The sequence below is a fragment of the Herpailurus yagouaroundi genome, unplaced genomic scaffold (assembly GCF_014898765.1).
Source record: "Herpailurus yagouaroundi ecotype Mexico unplaced genomic scaffold, PumYag 253, whole genome shotgun sequence".
Taxonomy (NCBI): Eukaryota; Metazoa; Chordata; class Mammalia; order Carnivora; family Felidae; genus Herpailurus; species Herpailurus yagouaroundi.
Genome location: NW_024412470.1, coordinates 7,015,425 through 7,034,895, shown reverse-complemented (window position 1 = coordinate 7,034,895; position 19,471 = coordinate 7,015,425). Strand labels below are relative to the sequence as shown.

The 19,471-nt window shown below is 49.3% G+C and overlaps 1 protein-coding gene across 2 annotated transcripts in view; it reads left to right on the top strand.

The window, feature by feature from the left end:
* Window positions 1-13,260, top strand: part of MGST3 (microsomal glutathione S-transferase 3) — a 22,892-nt gene extending 9,632 nt beyond the window's left edge. Inside the window, exons 1-6 of one of the 2 annotated variants that reach the window (XM_040461027.1) lie at window positions 4,535-5,099; window positions 6,149-6,272; window positions 8,835-8,908; window positions 9,674-9,731; window positions 12,026-12,098; window positions 13,009-13,260. In XM_040461027.1, the coding sequence (XP_040316961.1) occupies window positions 6,156-6,272; window positions 8,835-8,908; window positions 9,674-9,731; window positions 12,026-12,098; window positions 13,009-13,145 (459 nt within the window). In that variant the 5' untranslated portion in view covers window positions 4,535-5,099; window positions 6,149-6,155 and the 3' untranslated portion in view covers window positions 13,146-13,260. Of the gene's footprint in view, window positions 1-4,534; window positions 5,100-6,148; window positions 6,273-8,834; window positions 8,909-9,673; window positions 9,732-12,025; window positions 12,099-13,008 lie in introns of those variants that run through there. The other variant, XM_040461026.1, reaches the window with a different exon arrangement.
* The last annotated feature ends 6,211 nt before the right edge of the window (window positions 13,261-19,471 follow it).

Here is a 19,471-nt window from a genome sequence, read left to right as displayed (position 1 = left end):
CCCCCCCCCCCCCCCCCCCCCCCCCGAAATGTCCTGTTGGTGTTTCTTCCTCATTCCTGCATCACTGCAAATGTTGCCCTAGCAAGGAGGTCTTCCTGGTCTTAACTGAGATATAATTGACATATGAGATTGTGTAAGTTTAAATGTCTCAAATATTTATTGATCCCTTGGCATGTTTCTGGTCAGTCTTCTGTCCTCCTTAGAATGTCGGTTCCTTAAAGGAGAGGGGGACCCCATCTTGTCCACTGCTGTGTCCCCCACACTTCTGCAGTGCTGGCATATAGTGAGTGCTTTCCATGTTGTGACTGAGTAAGTGAATTAAGTGTTCTTAGACACATTATGCTGTCCACACTGGGAATCTACAGAGAACAGCCTTTTGCCAAATTCGAATCTATTTCAAATGGTCTCAGAACTAATTTTTTTTTTAATTTTTTTTAAGGTTTATTTTTATTTCTGAGAGAGAGAGAGACAGAGAGAGAGAGGCAGAGCATGAGTGGGGGGCGGCAGAGAGAGAGGGAGACACAGAATCCAAAGCAAGCTCGAGGCTCTGAGCTGTCAGCACAGAGCCCGACGCGGGGCTCAAACTCACACCGTGAGATCATGACCTGAGCCGAAGTCGGACGCTTAACCGACTGAGCCCCCCAGGCGACCCAGCACTAGTTTCTAAGTCAGAGTACCTTAACTGATTTGTAGAAAAATCAGTATCTCCTTATTTAGGAAGTATTACTTATGTGGGCAGACATGCACAGTTATCAGTGTTTACAAGATGCCTTCGTATTTGGACCCACGTTTATTAAATGCTCATACCAGATGCTTACCTAGTTCATTTCAGTTAATTCCTCAAACCATCCTGTGAAGTACGTAGTTAGTATTCCGTTTTGTAGAGAAATTAGATAACATTCCCAAGCTCGCAGAGCCAGTGTCTGAACACACATCCATCTGACTCCAGAATTCCTGCTGTCTCTGCTCCTGTGGATTTTCCCATAGGAACAGACAAATCAGAAAACAGTCTGTTAGGAGTAAAGTTCCGAAAGGATCTCTGCTTTTACATGAGTGATAAGTAATTACATTAAAAATAAAATCTGGTTTCTTTTAAGCCTTCAAGTTGATATTCTTTCAAAAACTCTTTTGACTCATCTCCAGAACTCTCCGGAAACAGTTAACTGAAAGCTTACACCTCTGAAACACTCATAAGGGAGGGAAGAACAGAAACGCTTCTGACCTATTTCTGCCTTTCTCCAAGACGTTCACTTTCATTTTGAAGGGTATTTTTGTACCCGGTTTCTTTTTTTTGTTTTAATTTTTTTTAATGTTTATTTTTGAGACAGAGACAGAGACAGAGCGCGAGTGGGGGAGGGGCAGAGAGCGAGGGAGACAGAATCGAAAGCAGGCTCCAGGCTCCGAGCTGTCAGCACAGAGCCCGACAAGGGGCTCGGACTCACGAGCGGTGTTGATCATGACCTGAGCCGAAGTCAGCCGCTTAACTGACTGAGCCACCCAGGAGCCCCTTCGTCCCCAGTTTCCGATCACTGCTAGGAAGGGGGGAATCTGGAATTGGGTACGTGTTATATTTGCCTTTTCCCCCAGTAGGACAGGAGCCTCATGAGGGCAGGGAACAAAGTCTGGTGTGTTCATCTCTTCATCGCCAGCACTGGACCTGTGAGTGGTAAACTTGAATAAGTGAGTGCCCGCTCACACCCACACAGGGATGAGCCTCTCCCGCTGCTGCGATGAGGGTTTCCATGACTACGGTTTGCTGATTTCCACGGTGGGTCAGCGCTGTAAACCTGCTTCCTCCTGAATACCTCCTGCTTTTCCGAGACTTTAACACAGCTGTCTAAGAGCTCAGAACAAGAAGTGAACGTATATCGTTTTAAGTGTAGTTTGCTGTTTTAAAATAGCAGCCCTAAATTATAAACTCTTAAACATATATTGCCACTTAGTTAAGCATCCCCTTTCATAACTGAATCAGGGCAAAATTAACATTAACACATGTGATATAACCCGATGCGGAACACTTCTTGAGAGTTTACCACGTGTCAGGCATCCTGCTGAGCGTTAATGGCTTCCCCATTTCCTCCTGGAGACACCCACAGGGGTGGGTGGGCACCACCCTTGTCTCCCTCTAAGGAAGAAGGAAGCCCAGGTTGCTGAAGTGCAGGGAGGAATGTTCCCAAGGACACAACAGCTAGGAAAGTGAGAATCAGGTTGAGTTCAGTGTCCCTCCACAACTGCAGCCCTGTCCCGTGCATTGCGCAGAGCAGGTAAGTGACAAGGGTCAGCCTAGAAGTCACATAGGACGGTATGATGGGATTCATAACATATTGCCTGTTCCTCTGCTTTCTCAATTCCTTATTGTCAGGCCACTTTCTGTAGAATTTTTTTGGTACATGTCTGCTCATTTTGGAAATGATAGAAAAGTACAAAGGGAAATCTGTAATTTACGCATCTAGAAATAATTATGCTTATGATTTTGATATTTTCTGTTATTGAAAAAACTAAGATTATATACTACATACACTTCTTTTGAATAATTTTTTTTAAGTTTACCCCTTTATTTTGAGACAGAGAGAGAGAGAATCCCAGGGGGGGCTCCGTACTGCCAGCGCAGAGCCCAATGCGGGGCTCAAACTCACAAACCCTGAGATTATGACCTGAGCCAAAATCAGACACATAACCAACTGAGCCACCCAGGCGCTCCTGTATACACTTTCTGAGGTTTTTTGGTTTTTTTTTTTAACGTAACATGCTGTATGTTAAGCCTGTTTCAACATCTTTACTTGTATGTGCACCGTTTTTAATGGTTCTACAATATTCTATATTATGGGTGCATTAATTAGTCCTCTCTGCTTGGTCATTGTGCCATTTCTGTCGCTGCTGTTATAAATACTGTTCAAGTGAATGCCTTTGAACCAAATCTGTCTGAGTTTCTGATTGTCACCTCCAGCTACGTTCCCAGTGGAGTTCATGAATCAAAAGGCACAAACGATGTCAAGAACGTCCCCGTTGTTAGGCTGCTCTCCAGATGGTTCTATTTTACACTTCCCCCTCTGTGTAATAGTGCAAACTAGGTACCTTTAAATACGTACTTAAGTAAATTTCTTTTTATACAAATCATAACTTCTAATGTATTCAGCTGGAGGGTGACAATTAACAAATGCCATTACACAGCTAAGTGGGTTGCAAAGGAACCCATACCTGCTTTGGTGGTTGGGCACCACGTGCCGTGTATCTAGTGCCACAAAGACCCAAATCTAGGGCAGAGCTCCCAGCCCCAAGACAACCTCATCTTCTTGCCTCAATAGAAGGGTTGCTGGTGACACAGAGCAGGCATGTAATCAACAAAATGTTGAATGTTCCAACGAAGCCACTGCCCTGGGGCTATCTGCTGGCTCCAGGCTGGGACAGCCTCAGGCGTGGCTGCCGCTGCCTGGGGTGTGGCCACTGTGAACTGAGCTGCCTCCACTTCACCAGTGCGCACACCTGCACCTGAGCCCACAGAGGCCAATCTTTAAGGGGTGGGAACGTCCGTCTCTGCCCTCGAGTCCTCCGAATAGAACGATTGAGCAAAAGATCGGGGTTGTTTTTTTTTTTTTTTTTGAACCCTAAGTGAATTAAGCTGATTCTCTCCTTAAAGGACAAGCCTTACCCATTTTCCAGTCCCTACTGGATTTCTGTTTTCAAACCGCAGTGGGGACAGAGCCTTTTTCTGTGTTCTGACCTCCTCTTTCTCTGCTTCAGAGGTTTCAGTAGATACTTGTGAGGGGAACAGAAGGAAACTTGAATTGCTTAAGCGCCTACTTGATGCCTGGCTCTGTGCTAGGTGACGAGCATTATGTGAGTTGGAGGCATGATTCCCGAAAGCCACCTGGAGTTGCGGCTTGCTTTGTTTATTCTGCAGGTGTCAATAGTCACAGGCTGTGCCCGGCGTGGAGAGGCCAGACAAACACAGTCACCCCGCGTGGGAGCTTGTAACTGGCCGCTGTCTGGTCTAGCCCCGATCACACCAGCTGGTGCTGGAAGTGCTGACTGCCAGGCTGTATGAAGCGGGGGTCCTCACTCGGTGGGGGCGTGAGGGGGTGTCAGGAGGGCCCCTCCCACAGGCGGCTTCCTGGACTTTGCTCTTGCACCTTTGCAGGTGTGTCCAGGGCTCCTGCAGGGAGAGGCTCAGGGAGGGGAGGCACTTTCCTCCCGTCTGACACACTCACTGTCCCACAGCTGATCATGTGGTCTTTTGCGAGCCACCCACTCTAGCATTGGACTCTGGGTCCCCCTTCCTGTATGTTCTCTGCCCTTCAGAGGTACTTTGTGTTCCCGGCTCTGCCTGCCCCCTTTTCCCTAATACCACAGTCAGCGTAGCAAGGTGGGGGGAAGGTAACTTTCACTAGAGTGTGAAAGCCTACGAGGTTTAAACTCCCAGATTGCATGTATCCTTTGCAAGAGGAGCTCAGTAGTAAATATTAATTCCTAATTGTGAACTTTTGAGCATTCGCCTGAGTGTTCATTGCTTTGCCACAGAAACATTCAGCCAAGAGGTGCTTATCTGTCCTGCCACTCAGCCGCTTGTATCCCAAGCCCTTGCAAACCAGAAACTCCAAGGTCAGGGACTAAGCCATGAAATTCTACGGTTTTGCCTGTGCCTGAGCATTCGGAGAAGAATTCTAAAACCTGCTCTGGTCTTCGTTCTCTTCTCATCCACCTGAACCTCGATTTCCTTTTCTGCCAAGTGAAAAGGCAAGGCTCTGGAGATGGGGTTCTCGGTCCAGGCCTCTCAACTGGCAAACTGTGACCTAAGCCAAGTGTGCTTCCTTCATTGTCCTTAAACAGGTGGCTTCTGACAGAGCGAGTGACAGCTTCATTTTCAGTGACCCGTTTGGCCCCAGTGTGTTGAACTCAACGGACATCAGATAGATTGGAAGGCTCGGTCATTTTTATCTTCAAAGAGGCGTTCGGAATTCGCCCTGTGTTTTTATTTTAATAACTAGTACAGAAGCTTCCTCCGCAAGCTGACTCTGAATTTCGGAAGCAACTAATTTACAAGAGAATGAGAGCAGGGAAGTGGAGGGCAGCCTGACTGCTTGCTGTTGCCATACCTGATGGTGGGGACATGGTGGCCAGGAGGCCCTTCCTATGCTGAGTCATGCAGACGGCTTTTGGGGGTGTTAACATTTGGCTCTGTTGGTTTATATTGTCATTTCTTGATGCATTTCAAGAGGAGTTGCAGGCAGCAGAACATGTCACGGGCTAGTCTTGGAGTGAGGATTCGATGAACAGCCAGCCTGGGCTCCCCTGAGCCTCCCAGAGCTGGGTCTCTTCGCAGCGTGACAGGCTCCAAAGCCATGCTCTGCTTTCAACGCACTAGATCTGGGTCTCCTACCTGTGATGCCTCCGCTGCTATACCAGAGTGTGCCCCAGGATCAAAGGGAGTCCGACCCCCTGCCCTCACAGTGTCCCCCATGCCAACAGACATACAAACAATTAACTTGGAATCGTGGTAAACTTACTGCTTCATATCCTGCTTCCGTCTCCCTCCTTCCCCCTCTCTCCCCCTCTGCTCCTCCCTCCCTCCATACCCCCTCTCTACAGTTGAATATATCCTTTAGGATTTTGCCATGTTAAGCTTTTTTTTCAAAAACATAATTTTTAGCAGCTATATCTTTCTATAGCAATGACTACCGCAGAGGTATAGCTACATCTCGTAAATGTAACGTTCATCAGAAGAGAACATGTTATGATCGGATACTTTTTAAGTCTGTTTATTTATCTTGGGGTGGAGGGGCAGAGAGAGAGAGAGAGAGAGAGAGAGAGAGAGAGAATCCCAAGAAGGCTCCCAGCTATCAGGACGGAGCCCCGTGGCAGAGGGGGGTGGCCGGACTTTCAGGAATCGTGAGATCGTGGCCTGAGCTGAAATCAAGAGCTGGACGCTTCATTGACTGAGCCACCCAGACACCCCAGACCTGAATAACTTGTAAATTCTGTTGTGTGATACACAGGAACGTCTCCATCTGCCTCTTAGGAACATCTTGTTTACTCACACCTTTGTGGTCTAGGTATACCTTTGCAGGTAATGACGCGCACACGGCTCAGGCCTCTCTCTGTGGGGGTCTGCCGTGCCGGCTGGTATCCTAATGTCTTCTTCCTTCCACAGAGCCAACATGGCCGTCCTCTCTAAGGAGTATGGTTTTGTGGTTCTAACCGGTGCCGCCAGCTTTATCATGGTAGCTCATCTAGCCATCAACGTTTCCAAGGCCCGAAAGAAGTACAAAGTGGAGGTGAGTGGGAACGTAGACTTGCCTGGGGCTAGAGCTTGTTTTCAGTTGTGGAGGGAGAGGGGCGACGCCAGCCGTCAGCAGTGGCAGTTGAACTACACCCTCTGGAAACGCTGCCCCTTTCCGGCAGGAGGAAGGCGGGGAACTGAGGGGCCCTGCTGGGGAGCAATTTCCATCTTGTTTGTGCTTTGTCTTTTCTGTTGAAAGACCAGGTGTGCTGGGACAAGAACAGGATGCTTTTGGCTGGAGCTAGGTGCTGGGAAGAGTTATTTTCTAAAGAGGGTTCAACAAGGGGGGACTTCATCAAAACAAAAAGCTTCGGTGCAGGAAAGGAAACCGCCAACAAGCTGAAAAGGCGACCTACTAAATGAGAGGAACTATTTGCAAATCATACATCCCATAAGGGGTTAATTTCCAAGATACATAATTCACACAAGTCAATAGCGAAAAAACCAAGCAACACAATTTAAAATCGGGCAGCAGACCTGAACAAACATTTGTCTAAAGAAAATACACCAATGGCCAATAGGTACATCAAAGGGTACCCGACATCATCACTAATCATCAGGGAGATGCAAATCAAAACCACAAGGAGCTGTCACCTCACACCTGTTGGAATGGCTGTGTTCAAAAAGACAAGAAATGACCAAAGCTGGTGAAGATGGGGAGAAAAGGGAACGCACCGTCGGTGAGAACGTAAATTGGCTCAGCCACTATGGAAAACAGTATGGGGGGTCCGCAAAAAAATTAAAAATAGAACTGCCATATGATCCAGCTATTCCATTCTGGGTATTTATCCAGAGAAAGTGAAAACATGAACTCGAAAAGATATGTGCACCCCCATGCTCACTGCAGCACTATCTCTAATAGCCAAGATACAGAAGTAACCCAAGTGTCCATCGGTGGATGTGTGGGTAAAGACGATGTGGTATATATACACAGTGGACCACTCAGGCGTAAAAAAGAATGAGATCTTGCCATTTGTGACATGGATGGACGTTGAGAGCATTATGCTACGTGAAATAAATGAAAGATAAACACTGTATGATCTCACATATGGAACCTAAAAAAAGCTAAAATGTACAGCATGGTGGCTATAATTAATTTTTCTATACCGCATGTTTGAAAGTCGCAAAGAAAGCGACTCTTAAGTGTTCTCATCAAAAGAAAAACAAATCTGCAACTCTGTGGGGTGACAGTAACTAGACTTACTATGGTGATCGTTTCACAATACATACATACATCAAATCGTTACATTATATACCTGAAACTAATATAAGGTATGTCCATTATACCTGGGGTTTTTTTTTTTACATAAATAATAAAATAAGCTAGAGAGGGCTGAGTGGCAACAGTATTTCCTGGTGTGCCACTTTAAAAGTGATGTCTTGGGGCGCCTGGGTGGCTCAGTTGGTTAAGCGTCTGACTTCAGCTCGGGTCATGATCTCACGGTTTGTAGGTTTGAGCCCCACGTCAGGCTCTGTGCTGACAGCCCAGAGCCTGGAGCCTGCTTCCAATTCTGTGTCTCCCCTTCTCTCTGCCCCTCCCATGGCTCATGCTCTGTCTCTGTTTCTCAATAATAAATACACATTAAAAAAAAATTTTTGGGGGGGCGCCTGGGTGGCGCAGTCGGTTAAGCGTCCGACTTCAGCCAGGTCACGATCTCGCGGTCCGTGAGTTCGAGCCCCACGTCGGGCTCTGGGCTGATGGCTCAGAGCCTGGAGCCTGTTTCCGATTCTGTGTCTCCCTCTCTCTCTGCCCCTCCCCCGTTCATGCTCTGTCTCTCTCTGTCCCAAAAATAAATAAACATTGAAAAAATAAATAAATAAATAAAAACATAAAAAAAAATTTTTTTTTTAAATAAAATAAATAAAAGTGATGTCTTAAGGTGATTTTGTTTCCCAAATAGTGAAGAAGCATGTGTTGCTGAGGTTAGCCTGAGCTCAGACATTGGACATAAAAAGGAGCTCTATTAAATGCTCCCTTTATGTAGTTCCAGATGATCTAAAAGGGATAATTACCGAGGTTGTCCCTGGTGATCACATTTAAACGTCTATTTCTGTTTAGCAACTTATAATTAGACTCTCTGACTAGAGCTTCTTTTAAAGTTTCCATATATTGATTTTCGTTTGTTTTTTTAATGGACATGTCCATGAAAATTCTCACACACTTACTGTTCCCCCATTAAGGAAACTCTTAAAAGCTTGTGGCGTTGGATCACTCTGGGGAAGGAGCTATTTCCCTGTGGTGTCTTTGTGAGGTACTGGAAACTCACCCGTGATGGCACCATGTCAAGAGCTTGGAGTTTGCAACACGCGCTACCTCCGTCCCTTGTGCAACTATGGCACAGACCTACATTCCTCGCACCGGGTATTAACAGAAATGCATCGGATCTGCTTCTGGGAGTTGAGACCCTTCTCCCTGCAGATATTTAAGCAGAAAGCGATCAGCTGTCAAGGGCATAATAGAAGCTGCTTGAGGATAGGTTATCTTTTAGGGTTGATTGTAACTCAACACCGAGTGCTACTCTTGACCATTTGATCCACACGGACTTTGTCTTCACAGTATCCGACCATGTACAGCACGGACCCTGAAAACGGGCACCTTTTCAACTGCATTCAGCGCGCCCACCAGAACACGTGAGTGCTGGCCCTGCCAGGTGCTGGGGGGGTGTCTGTAGAGTACGTGCTTTCTGCCCAGCACCTCGGCCTTTACCACTGTGTGCTGAGTAGCAGCTGTGAGAACGATCATAGCAAGGCACCTCGCTGCAAGTGTCGTAAAAAGGGGCACCTGGGTGGTTTAGTTAAGCATCCGACTCTCGATCTCAGCTCTGGTCATGATCTCACAGTTTGTGAGTTTGAGCCCTCACATGGGGCTCCAAGCTGACACCATGGAGAATCCCTGCTTGGGATTCTCTCTCTCTGCCTCCGCCCCCCAAAATAACTAAATTAAAAAAATAAAAACTATTAGAGTCGTAAAAATATGTATGTGAGCAGATGAAATATTGTGAGTTGTTAGCATAGCGAGGTTCTGGATGATCTTTTCAAAAATGTCTTTTGCATCACATCGTCCATCTAGAGCATTTGGAAGCTGTCCTGAGATGAGCTTGAATCTCCCAGCCCTGGGGAGGGGGCAGCTGTGGGCTTGGGAAGGAAATCTACTGAAATTCTCCAAGACCTTCCTCGTGGGCGTGTTAGAGCCAGGGCTTTTGCCCAGTGTGTTCTGAGTTACCCTTACTCCCACGCAGAGAAGAGAGGGTAGATCCTGGTGGTGGGGCTGCTCTCTCTCCTCCATGTTCAGTATTACGCTCAGGTTTCTAACTTGGCAAGTTAGTAAGGGGCTCTTCGTTTTACAGGACGTAAGTCGGTGGGGCCCTTTCTAAAAAAGTTCTCTGTCTATTCCAGGTTGGAAGTGTATCCTCCTTTCTTATTTTTCCTAGCTGTTGGAGGTGTTTACCACCCGGTAAGTTTTTCCAGGGGGGGGTTTCATCTGTTTGGATTTAGTTCGCTGCGCTATTTAAGGAAGAGACGGCAGGAAAGGAACACGTACTGAACATCACCGACATCTATTTAAAAGAATTGCATTCAGCTGCTTCTTACAAAGCTAATCTTTAAAGTAGGGCGAATTTTCCCCACTTTTGACAGGTGAGGAGAAACCTCTTGGGGACTGTGTAACTGTCACGGGGCAAAGAGCTACCTGCAGAATAGAAGAATCAGAATTTGAACCCAGGTCTGTCTGATTCTGGAGGGTTCGTGTCCGTAGTTGTTATTGGCCACAAGCATTTACTGGTCCCCTGGGGTTACAACAGTGAACAAAACAGGCAAAGGTCCCTGGTTTAGTGTTAGTTGGGGTCACAGACAGAAATCAAATGGGTACAGCATGTGATTAGGCTAGAAGGTGATGCTGACGGGAGACACCTGTCAGCGGGGTAGTCACGTGAGGATCGTGCTGCGTGCGGAGGTGACATTTAAGCAAAGGAAGTGAGAGTCAAGCAAAACGTTAAGAAGGTGAGGGAGTAGGTGCTGCACGTGTTTAGATACCTTCCAGACAAAGAGCGAGGGCGAGGCCCTGAGGCAGGAGCCCACCTGGTCTGTCTGGTGAACAGGGAGAAGGGCAGGTGGCCTGAGGGGCGAGCGGAGCCTTGTCGGCCAGAGAAATGTTCTGCACTTCACCTTAACCTAAATAAAGCAGGTGTGTCTATGCCCAATTAGGTGCCAGTGGGTCTTGCCCTGGACAGAACGAGGTTCCCTTTCAGGGACCAATTTCCGCCGAATTCTTTTTTTTTTTTTTTTTAATGTTTATTTTTGAGAGAGAGAGAGAGAGAGCGTGCAAGTGAGCAGGGGAGGGGCAGAGAGAGAGGGAGACCCAGAATCCGAAGCAGGCTCCAGGCTCTGAGCTGTCAGCACAGAGCCCAAGGTGGGGCTCGAACCCACGAGCCGTGAGATCGTGACCTGAGCTGAAGTCAGACACTCAACAGACTGAGCCACCCGGGCGCCCCTAGTTTCCCCTTAAATCTGACCAGAATGCTGACACTTTGCGTTTCTGGTCCTCAGCCTTCCGTGGGCCTCTGGTCAGTACCTGAAGGGCCTTGTGCTTTTGTTAGAAGCTCCCAGAATGGCACACCTGTAGCCCATGGCCTTGAAGTTCATATTGTTTTCAGAGACACGTCTGCTGTCTTAGAGAAGACACTTCTTCCTGTGCCTCTAAGGGGCCCCAATCCGTGCACGTGGCTGGACGAGCCCGTCTAAATAGACTAGTTGGTCTTTCCAGCTAGGCGTCACCCGCTGTCACCCGCATCCCCTTTCCCGTCCCTCTTCCCTAGACGCCATTCCCTGTGCTTCGGTCTTTAAAATACTCTGAGAACTGCTAGGACGACGAGTACGTGGGTCCGAGGTTGATGGTAACTCTGCAGCCTTACAGTCTGGCACGGCCTGGCAGAGACCAGCTTGCACGTGGTGACTTACGGGCCTGGGGTTTGTGTTTTTAGTGGTTTCACGCACCTGATCGTGAACTTTACCCCAAATCAACTAAACAAAGTCCTGAGCTACTAACCTTGCCCTCAGTGATGCACTTGGAGACCATGACGAGCGATGTTGCACGTTCCCGCACAGCCTCCCTTTTTCTCCAGACTCCTTCTGACCTAATGGTCACCCCAGGATGGTGCCCAGTAGGACTGTTCATCTTGCAGGAGTTGTACTCTCTCAGGCGTAATGGGAAGGGGAAGACCTCCCCCTCCCAACACCTCCTGTGCTGGGGTGACAGCACCACACGTCACGTCCACCTTTTCTAGCGGAGGCCCTCGCCCCTGTGCGGCCGCAGCACAGCCCCCTACCAACCCCCTGACCCCGGCGGGGAGCCTCACAGAGCAATGCGGGGACAGGGGTCCCAGGCTGCCTCCTGTTCACAGCCCCATGGGAGACGACCGGGCTTGGGGTTCACTCTTCGAGCCCCAGGCCTGCCTCTCCCTCTCTTGTGCTCCAGCACGTGTGTGCCCCAGGGCAAGCCAGGGCTGGGGGGGGGGGGCTCTTTCCATCGAGGCCGGCACTCCTCTCCCCTGTCCGTGAGGGGTTCGTAGAGGGATCACAAATCTCTGATGTTCCCGAGACAGATAACATCCCTCTCACGCGAAGTTTGGTATCTTCCCATAACCGGGAAAGTACTATTTTCTTAACACACTGTGCCATCAAAACCCGAGATGTTAAAGAACATGTGGCTGTTTCTTGAATGCCGATCCTAACACGGCCCTTCTATTTTAGCGTGTAGCTTCCGGCTTGGGCTTGGCCTGGATCGTGGGACGAGTTCTCTACGCGTATGGTTATTACACAGGAGGTAAGTGCGCACGGACGTCTGCCAGGGAAACAAATTTCAAGTCTTATGCGACTCTAGTTTTCTTCTTAGCAGGGCTTTAAGAAAAGGGGAAGTAACTTGACATTTAGGTGAAAGGTCTGGTATCTTCTTTCTGCTAAGTTTTCAAGAGTAACAAAACTTGTTTTTACTGAGCGTTTTCTGTGTCACTTGCTGCTCTAAGACCTTTGCGTATGGTGTCGAACCTTATGGCAATTCTAGGATATAGATGATATTATCCTGTTGTATAGATGGGGAAACTGAGGCTCAGCGCTTACCAGTGTCCACTAGTTAGCCAGATTCACACCCAGGCAGCCTGACTCCAGAGCCCCCGCTCCTAATTCCCTACTGTCAGTAGTGTGCCCGAGAGAGAAGGGGGGGGAAGATTCCTTTGGCTGTGCTTCTGAAAGAGAGGGAACACTCCCAAAGGTCCTGAAGCAAAGTTGCTCTGATTATTATCCCATCGTTTTTTTAAGGTCCAAACAATACTACCGTGACATTTTTTTAAATGTTTCTATTTATTTTTGAGAGAGCGCGTGAGTGGGGGGAGGAGGAGGGGCAGAGAGAGAGGGAGACACAGAATCTGAAGCAGCTCCAGGCTCCGAGCTGTCAGCACAGAGCCCGACGCGGGGCTCGAACCCACGAACCGTGAGATCATGACCTGAGCCGAAGTCGGAGGCTTCACCGACCGAGCCACCCAGGTGCCCCAGTCGTGGCATGTTTCTTTGCGTGTAGTATCTGACATCCTGACAGCTTTCGGCCAGAGGTTGGTTGACCTCGTGAGACCAGACAGTTGAGGTACAACCCGAGAGGCCTCAGGTAGGGTGGCGTGTGGATATTGGAAGCACTGTCCTTTCGGGGACACCCCCAGTCACTTCCCTTTCTTCTGTTACAGAACCCAGCAAGCGGAGTCGGGGCGCCGTCGGCTCCATAGCCCTCCTTGGCCTGCTGGGCACAACCGTGTGTTCTGCCTTCCAGCATCTCGGTTGGGTTAAAACCGGCTTGGGCGGGGGGTCCAAATGCTGCCATTGAAGAATCATAGGCTGTTTAAAAACTCTCGTTCATTTTGAGTGACTTTTATTTTCAGTTACTTTTTTTTTTTTCTAAATATAATAAAAACCTACCTGGCATTAGCCTCATACCTAAACCTGACTCCATCGCTTCCTTTTGAGTCTTTATCTAAAAGAAGTAGCCCGTTCCGACTAGACGAGAGGTGACGGATAGTAAGCGCCCCTCCTCACGCCCCCAGAGGGGGTTTGTTTATGTGAAGTTGGGAAAACGTCTGCTTGTGGTAATACGTTCATAATCCTGCCACAGCCGTGAAAAGCTGGGGCTCAAGGAAGGAAGTCTTCTAGCCTAAGGACGTAAGATTATCTTATCACTTGCTAATATGTATGGGAACAAGGATTTTTTAAAATTTCTATTAAATATTGCTTCTATTGCTGAGAAGCTATTTACGACTAAGAGTGTAAAACTTAATATAAGGTCTGATTGTATAGGTCCAAAGGCAGAAAGACACCTTACAACAAAATGGGGAAAATTCGAAGGTTTAGTTGACTTGGAGAGGGATGCCGGTTGGTAGAATGAGAGGGTTTCCCCTGAGCGAACATGGCCGTGAACGCCACTAACAGAAGGACGATGTCTCCACCTGTGCTGTTCAGTATAGTAGCTGTGAGCGACATGGCTACTTACATTCAAATTAATACTTTTTTTAAAAACGTTTGAGAGAGAGCGAGAGCGAGGGGCAGAGAGAGAGAATCCCAAGCATGCTCTGTACGGTCTGTGCAGAGCCTGATGTGGGGCTCGAACCCACAAACCGTGAGCTATCGCCTGAGCCAAGATCAAGAGTTGGATGCCCAGCTGAGCCACCCAGGTGCCCCTCAAATTAATAAACTTTAAATAAAACAAAACTCAGTTCTGTAGTTGCTCTCGCCACATTTCAAGCGCTCCATAGCCCACGAGGATCAGAGATGGGATCTGAACCCAGGCCCGGCTCTAAGATCCATGCTTCTTCCATTGCACTCCTGCGTCCCTTCAGGCTGGAATGCTCTGGTCAGCCATGGCCACATGCCCCGCCCCGGGGCCATCTGGCCATCTGGTGAGGAGACTGGGCCATCACGGCATATAGCCCACCATAGTTCATGAGACGATTGCCCCAGCATGGAGCAAAATAAAGAAAATGAGGACTGTTTTCACAAAGCTGAAACTTGTGTTTTTACATTAAAACGTCATTTAGAAAATGATGATGACGATGATGAGCGGCAGAGTTTCTTTTTCGGTCCTGACTTGGAAAAAAATAACGCATTAAGAATTTAGAATAGGCTACTCTGGTTTTTTGTTTGGTTTTGTTTTCTGGTTTTTAAATAAGATGCACCTCAGCTTGGAGAACTCGTGGTGGTTTCCTTTCTCGTCACCGAGTCCAGGTGCCAGGGAAGCAGCGCAGGGGAGACCTGGGGGCGACGTGGCATTTTCACCTTTGTTTGAAGTCTGCACAGGGGAGGCTTTTCAAATCATGTGGTCCATCTCAGTCATTTTGCTGCCTTTGAATGGGCTCAATGAAGTTTTAGAAGGAACCCACCACGTAAAATGGTGCCGTGATTGAGTAGGGGGCCCACAGCTCTGCCTTTCCCTTTCCCCAGGCCCCCCACCAACAGCACCTAGGGTTTGGCAGAATCCAGCCTATAGATCACTGCCCTGGAGAATGACCATGTCTTATCAGATAAAGGGTTAGTATCCAAAATCTGTTACTTACCAAACTCAACACCCGAAAAACAAATACTCAGGTGAAGAAATGGGCAGAAGACATGAATAGGCACTTTTCCAAAGAAGACATCCAAATGGCTACCAGACACATGGAAAGATGCTCAACATCACTCATCATCAGGGAAATACAAACCAAAACCACACTCAGATACCACCTCACGCCAGTCAGAGTGGCTAAAGTGAACAAATCAGGAGACCATAGATGCTGGAGAGGATGTGGAGAAATGGGAACCTTCATGCCCTGTTGGTGGCAATGCAAACTGGTTGAGCCACTCTGGAAAACAGTGTGGAGGTTCCCCAAAAAATTAAAGATAGAACTATCCTATGACCCGTTAATAGCACTACTAGGAATTTATCCAAAGGATACAGGAGTGCGGATTCATAGGGGCACATGTACCCCAACGTTTATAGCAGCACTTTCAACAATAGCCAAAGTATGGAAAGAGCCTAAATGTCCATCAACCGATGAATGGATAAAGAAGATGTGGTTTATATATACAATGGAATACTACTTGGCAATGAGAATGAAATCATGCCATTTGCAGCAATGTGGATGGAACTGGAAGGTATTATGCTGAGTGAAGTAAGTCAGTCAGAGAAGGATATCATGTTTTCACTCATCTGTGGATCTTGAGAAACTTAACAGGTGGCCATGGGGGAGGGGAAGGGGAAAAACAGTTACAAACAGAGAGGGAGGAAGGCAAACCATTGTTCTCTCAAACACAGAGAACAATCTGAGGATTGATGGCGGGGGGAGGGAAGGGGAAAATGGGTGATGGGCATTGAGAAGGGCACTTGTTGGGATGAGCACTGGGTGTTGTAAGTGATGAACCACAGGAATCTACCTCGAAAACCAAGAGCACACTTTACACACTGTATGTTAGCCAATTAGACAATAAATTATATTTTAAAAGAGAGCGACTGAATGACCATGTCTGGCAAGCTACTTTCTGTAAACTTCCTTTGTCTTGTGGCGAAAAGAAAATCTGGTCTGAGTACTGCCACTCACTGCTGCAAAGTCTGTTTTTTGGTTTTTTTTGTTTTTTGAAGTAGCCTGTACTCCTACTCTACAGAGCCCAACATGGGGCTTGAACTCACAACCCTCGGATCAAGACCTGAGCTGCGATCAAGAGTCCAACGCTCAACCGACTGAGCCCCCCAGGGCCCCAAGAGTTGGTGTATTTCTGCAGACAACACACTCTGGGCTCTGTGGTAGATGGAAACTAGACAGCCACGCCTGATTCTCCACGCTGCACCTCAGTGTCCCCGCCGCGGGTGGCCGTGTGCCCTTGGGCAGCTTTATTGGCCTCCCTGAGCCTCAGCTCTCCCAGCTCTAAGTTGGGGATAAGAACACTTAACCAGGGGCGCCTGGGTGGCGCAGTCGGTTAAGCGTCCGACTTCAGCCAGGTCACGATCTCGCGGTCCGGGAGTTCGAGCCCCGCGTCAGGCTCTGGGCTGATGGCTCCGAGCCTGGAGCCTGTTTCCGATTCTGTGTCTCCCTCTCTCTCTGCCCCTCCCCCGTTCATGCTCTGTCTCTCTCTGTCCCAAAAATAAACGTTGAAAAAAAAAAATTAAAAAAAAAAAAAAAAAAGGACACTTAACCACATAACGTCCTTGAGGGTCTGAGGACAGTTAGGAGCCGGTGCTCCGCACGCTGCTGCACAAGGTGTGGGAAGCAAGGGAGCCACCTGCTGGTGAAGCTTCATTCATCAGGGCAGCAACCAGGTTACCTGCCCCGAGTTCTAGGGAGTGGATCTGAGGAGTCCCCGCTCTGGTGTTTGCCCTGTTTCTCTCTTCATCCCTCACGGCACCTGCCCCCACAGGTGGTCTCCTAACTCACTCGAACACTGAACGGTGTCTCGGTTCCTTCCCTCGTAAGCAGCGCCGTCCGACAGAACTTTCTGACACCAAGGAGAGACCCCACACCTGCATCGCGTCGGGTACGGCATCCACTACCGTGCGTGGCATTAAGTCCTCGCGATGTGGCTAAAGCAGCTAACAAACTGAATTTTTATTTAATGAAACTTAAGTAGGGGCACTGGGTGGCTCAGTCGGTTAAGCGTCTCTGACTCTTGGTTCAAGCTCAGATCATGGTCTCGCGGTGAGTTCAAGCCCCACGTCGGGCTCTGTGCTGACAGTTTGGAGCCTGCTCGGGATTCTCTCTCTCCCTCTCGCTCTGCCCGTCCCCTGCTCACTCTGTCTTGCTCTCAAAATAAATAAACTTAAAAAAATTTTTTAATTAAAACAAAAATGTTAAGTCACCACACGTGGCCAGGGGCTACTGTACTCACACCGCACAACAGCAAAGCAGTGGTTCTCAAGCTGTCTGCTGAATTCACCTTGGCAGGGACCTCGGAGAATCTAGATGGCCAGGCCGCACCCCAGATGGCTTCAAGCTTTCTCGGGGCGCTTCTAACGTGCAGAAGTGGAGAACCACTGCTCTCAGAGCAGCAGCTGGCCAACTACCCTGCGTAAGGATCCCCTGGGGGCCTCGTTCAAATGCAGATTCTGACGCTTAGGTCTGAGAGGGGGACAGAGATTCTCGGGTCTAAGGAGCAGACCCTGCTGGTCCCTGGGCCGCACTAAGCAGCAAAGGTGAACCCGGCCCTGCTGATCCGGTCACTTACGCAAACAGTCCCTCCCAAGAGCTCGGTGGTGTGACAGTTCGGGCTCTGAGAGTTCACGTCTATGGAATTGTAGACAACTTCTGGATAGGAGAGGTCGCGTTTTGGGAAAAGCTCCACTCTCCAATGTAAAACCAGTAGCTGACGACCTCCTGGACTGGGCAGGACCCCTGCACTGGGCGAGAAGCTGCAGCCGTGTCGCAAGCAGCAGACAGCTCAGAGGGTCGTGCGGACACAGGATTAGTCTGCTGTTACCCCCTTTAAGAAAATCCTAGGAGAGGGGCGCCTGGGTGGCTCAGTCAGTTAAGTGTCCGGCTTCAGCTCAGGTCATGATCTCACGGTCCGTGAGTTCAAGCCCCGCATCGGGCTCTGTGCTGACAGCTCAGAGCCTGGAGCCTGTTTCAGATTCTGTGTCTCCCTCTCTCTGCCCCTCCCCTGTTCACGCTGTCTCAAGAATAAATATGGGGCGCCTGGGTGGTGCAGTCGGTTAAGCGTCCGACTTCAGCCAGGTCACGATCTCGCGGTCCGTGAGTTCGAGCCCCGCGTCGGGCTCTGGGCTGATGGCTCAGAGCCTGGAGCCTGTTTCCGATTCTGTGTCTCCCTCTCTCTCTGCCCCTCCCCCGTTCATGCTCTGTCTCTCTCTGTCCCAAAAATAAATAAACGTTGGAAAAAAAAAATAATAGAGAAAACAGACGAGTCCAGGGGACTTTAACTAGAGGAAGAGACTTCTTCCAAACCAGAGGAAGGCCTGGCCTCCTGGTTTCATGTTACCTGAAGTGTGTTCTGTACATATTGTTACTGTTCTGGCAACTGTGGCAACTACCGTAGCTGGGGAACATCCTGGAACACGCCTGGGACGGTGCAGGGTGTGCAGCAGCGGAGTAAGGCTCCCCCCGGTCCTAATTCCTGAAACCTGTGAACATTCCCTTCTGAGGCCGGAAGACTCTGCAGAGGTGACTGAGGTAAGGCGCCTGAGCTGAGTGAGGACCCCGGACGCTCCATGGGCTCTGAAGGCTGTCGCACGTGACCTTGTAAGAAGCAAGCAGAGGGAGGTAGAGGGTTGCTAAGCTGTTGGCCTGGGAGGGAGGAAGGGACTAGGGCCATGCCAAGCAAGGAACGCCGTGGAAGAGGTGAGGTGAAGGATTCTCTCCTGCGGCCTCCGGAGGGAGGTGCGGCCCCTGCCAACACCTTGGTTCCTCAGCAACACCACGTGGGACTCCAAGTCTCAAAGTCAGTGGTGATCTGTCACGGGACGTATGTCCCACGACTCGGGGAAGGTTAGCGGGAACCCCAAGAATTGAACTCCCACCCACCTGGCTCAGAGTCCTGCTCCTCAACCTGGTGGTGACCACCAAGGCTTCTCCAGTTCGGTTTCTTCATCGGAACATCAGGGCTGGTAGCTAAGTGAGAAGGGCGTGGCAGCAGGAACACAGCGAGGATTCAGATACCAGTTCCCCCTAACCTGCTGTTTTCGCCGTCGAGGAACAGAGGAAACCGTCTTCGCCCGGGCAGCTCCTACTGCGGAAAGGCCGTCAGGACATGAGCTCACGCGGCCTGGCCCGTATCCCGGACATGCCGTCTCTGCAAATAACCGCCGAGAGGCTGATCAGTTGTCCTCACCCTGCAAGACGACGACGGCACTTCCCCATCACAACACACAGTCGGACGCGGGTTTGGCGAGGAACACCACCCCTTCGCTCCGCCAAAGTGGCCACCGTGATGGCTCCTTTACGCGGCAGCGTGACTGGGCCGAGGGACTCCCAGACGGCTGGCAGAACATTATTTCCAGGTGTCCCTGGGAGGATCTGTCCAGAAGTTTTTGGCAACTGCACTGGTGAACTGAGTAAAGCAGATGGCTCTCCCCAACGCGGGTGGGCAACACCCAATCCGTTCAGGGCCCGAACGGAACAAAAAGATGGAGAGAGAAGGTGAATCCCGTCTCTGCTCGAGCTGAGACGTCCGTCTCCTCCT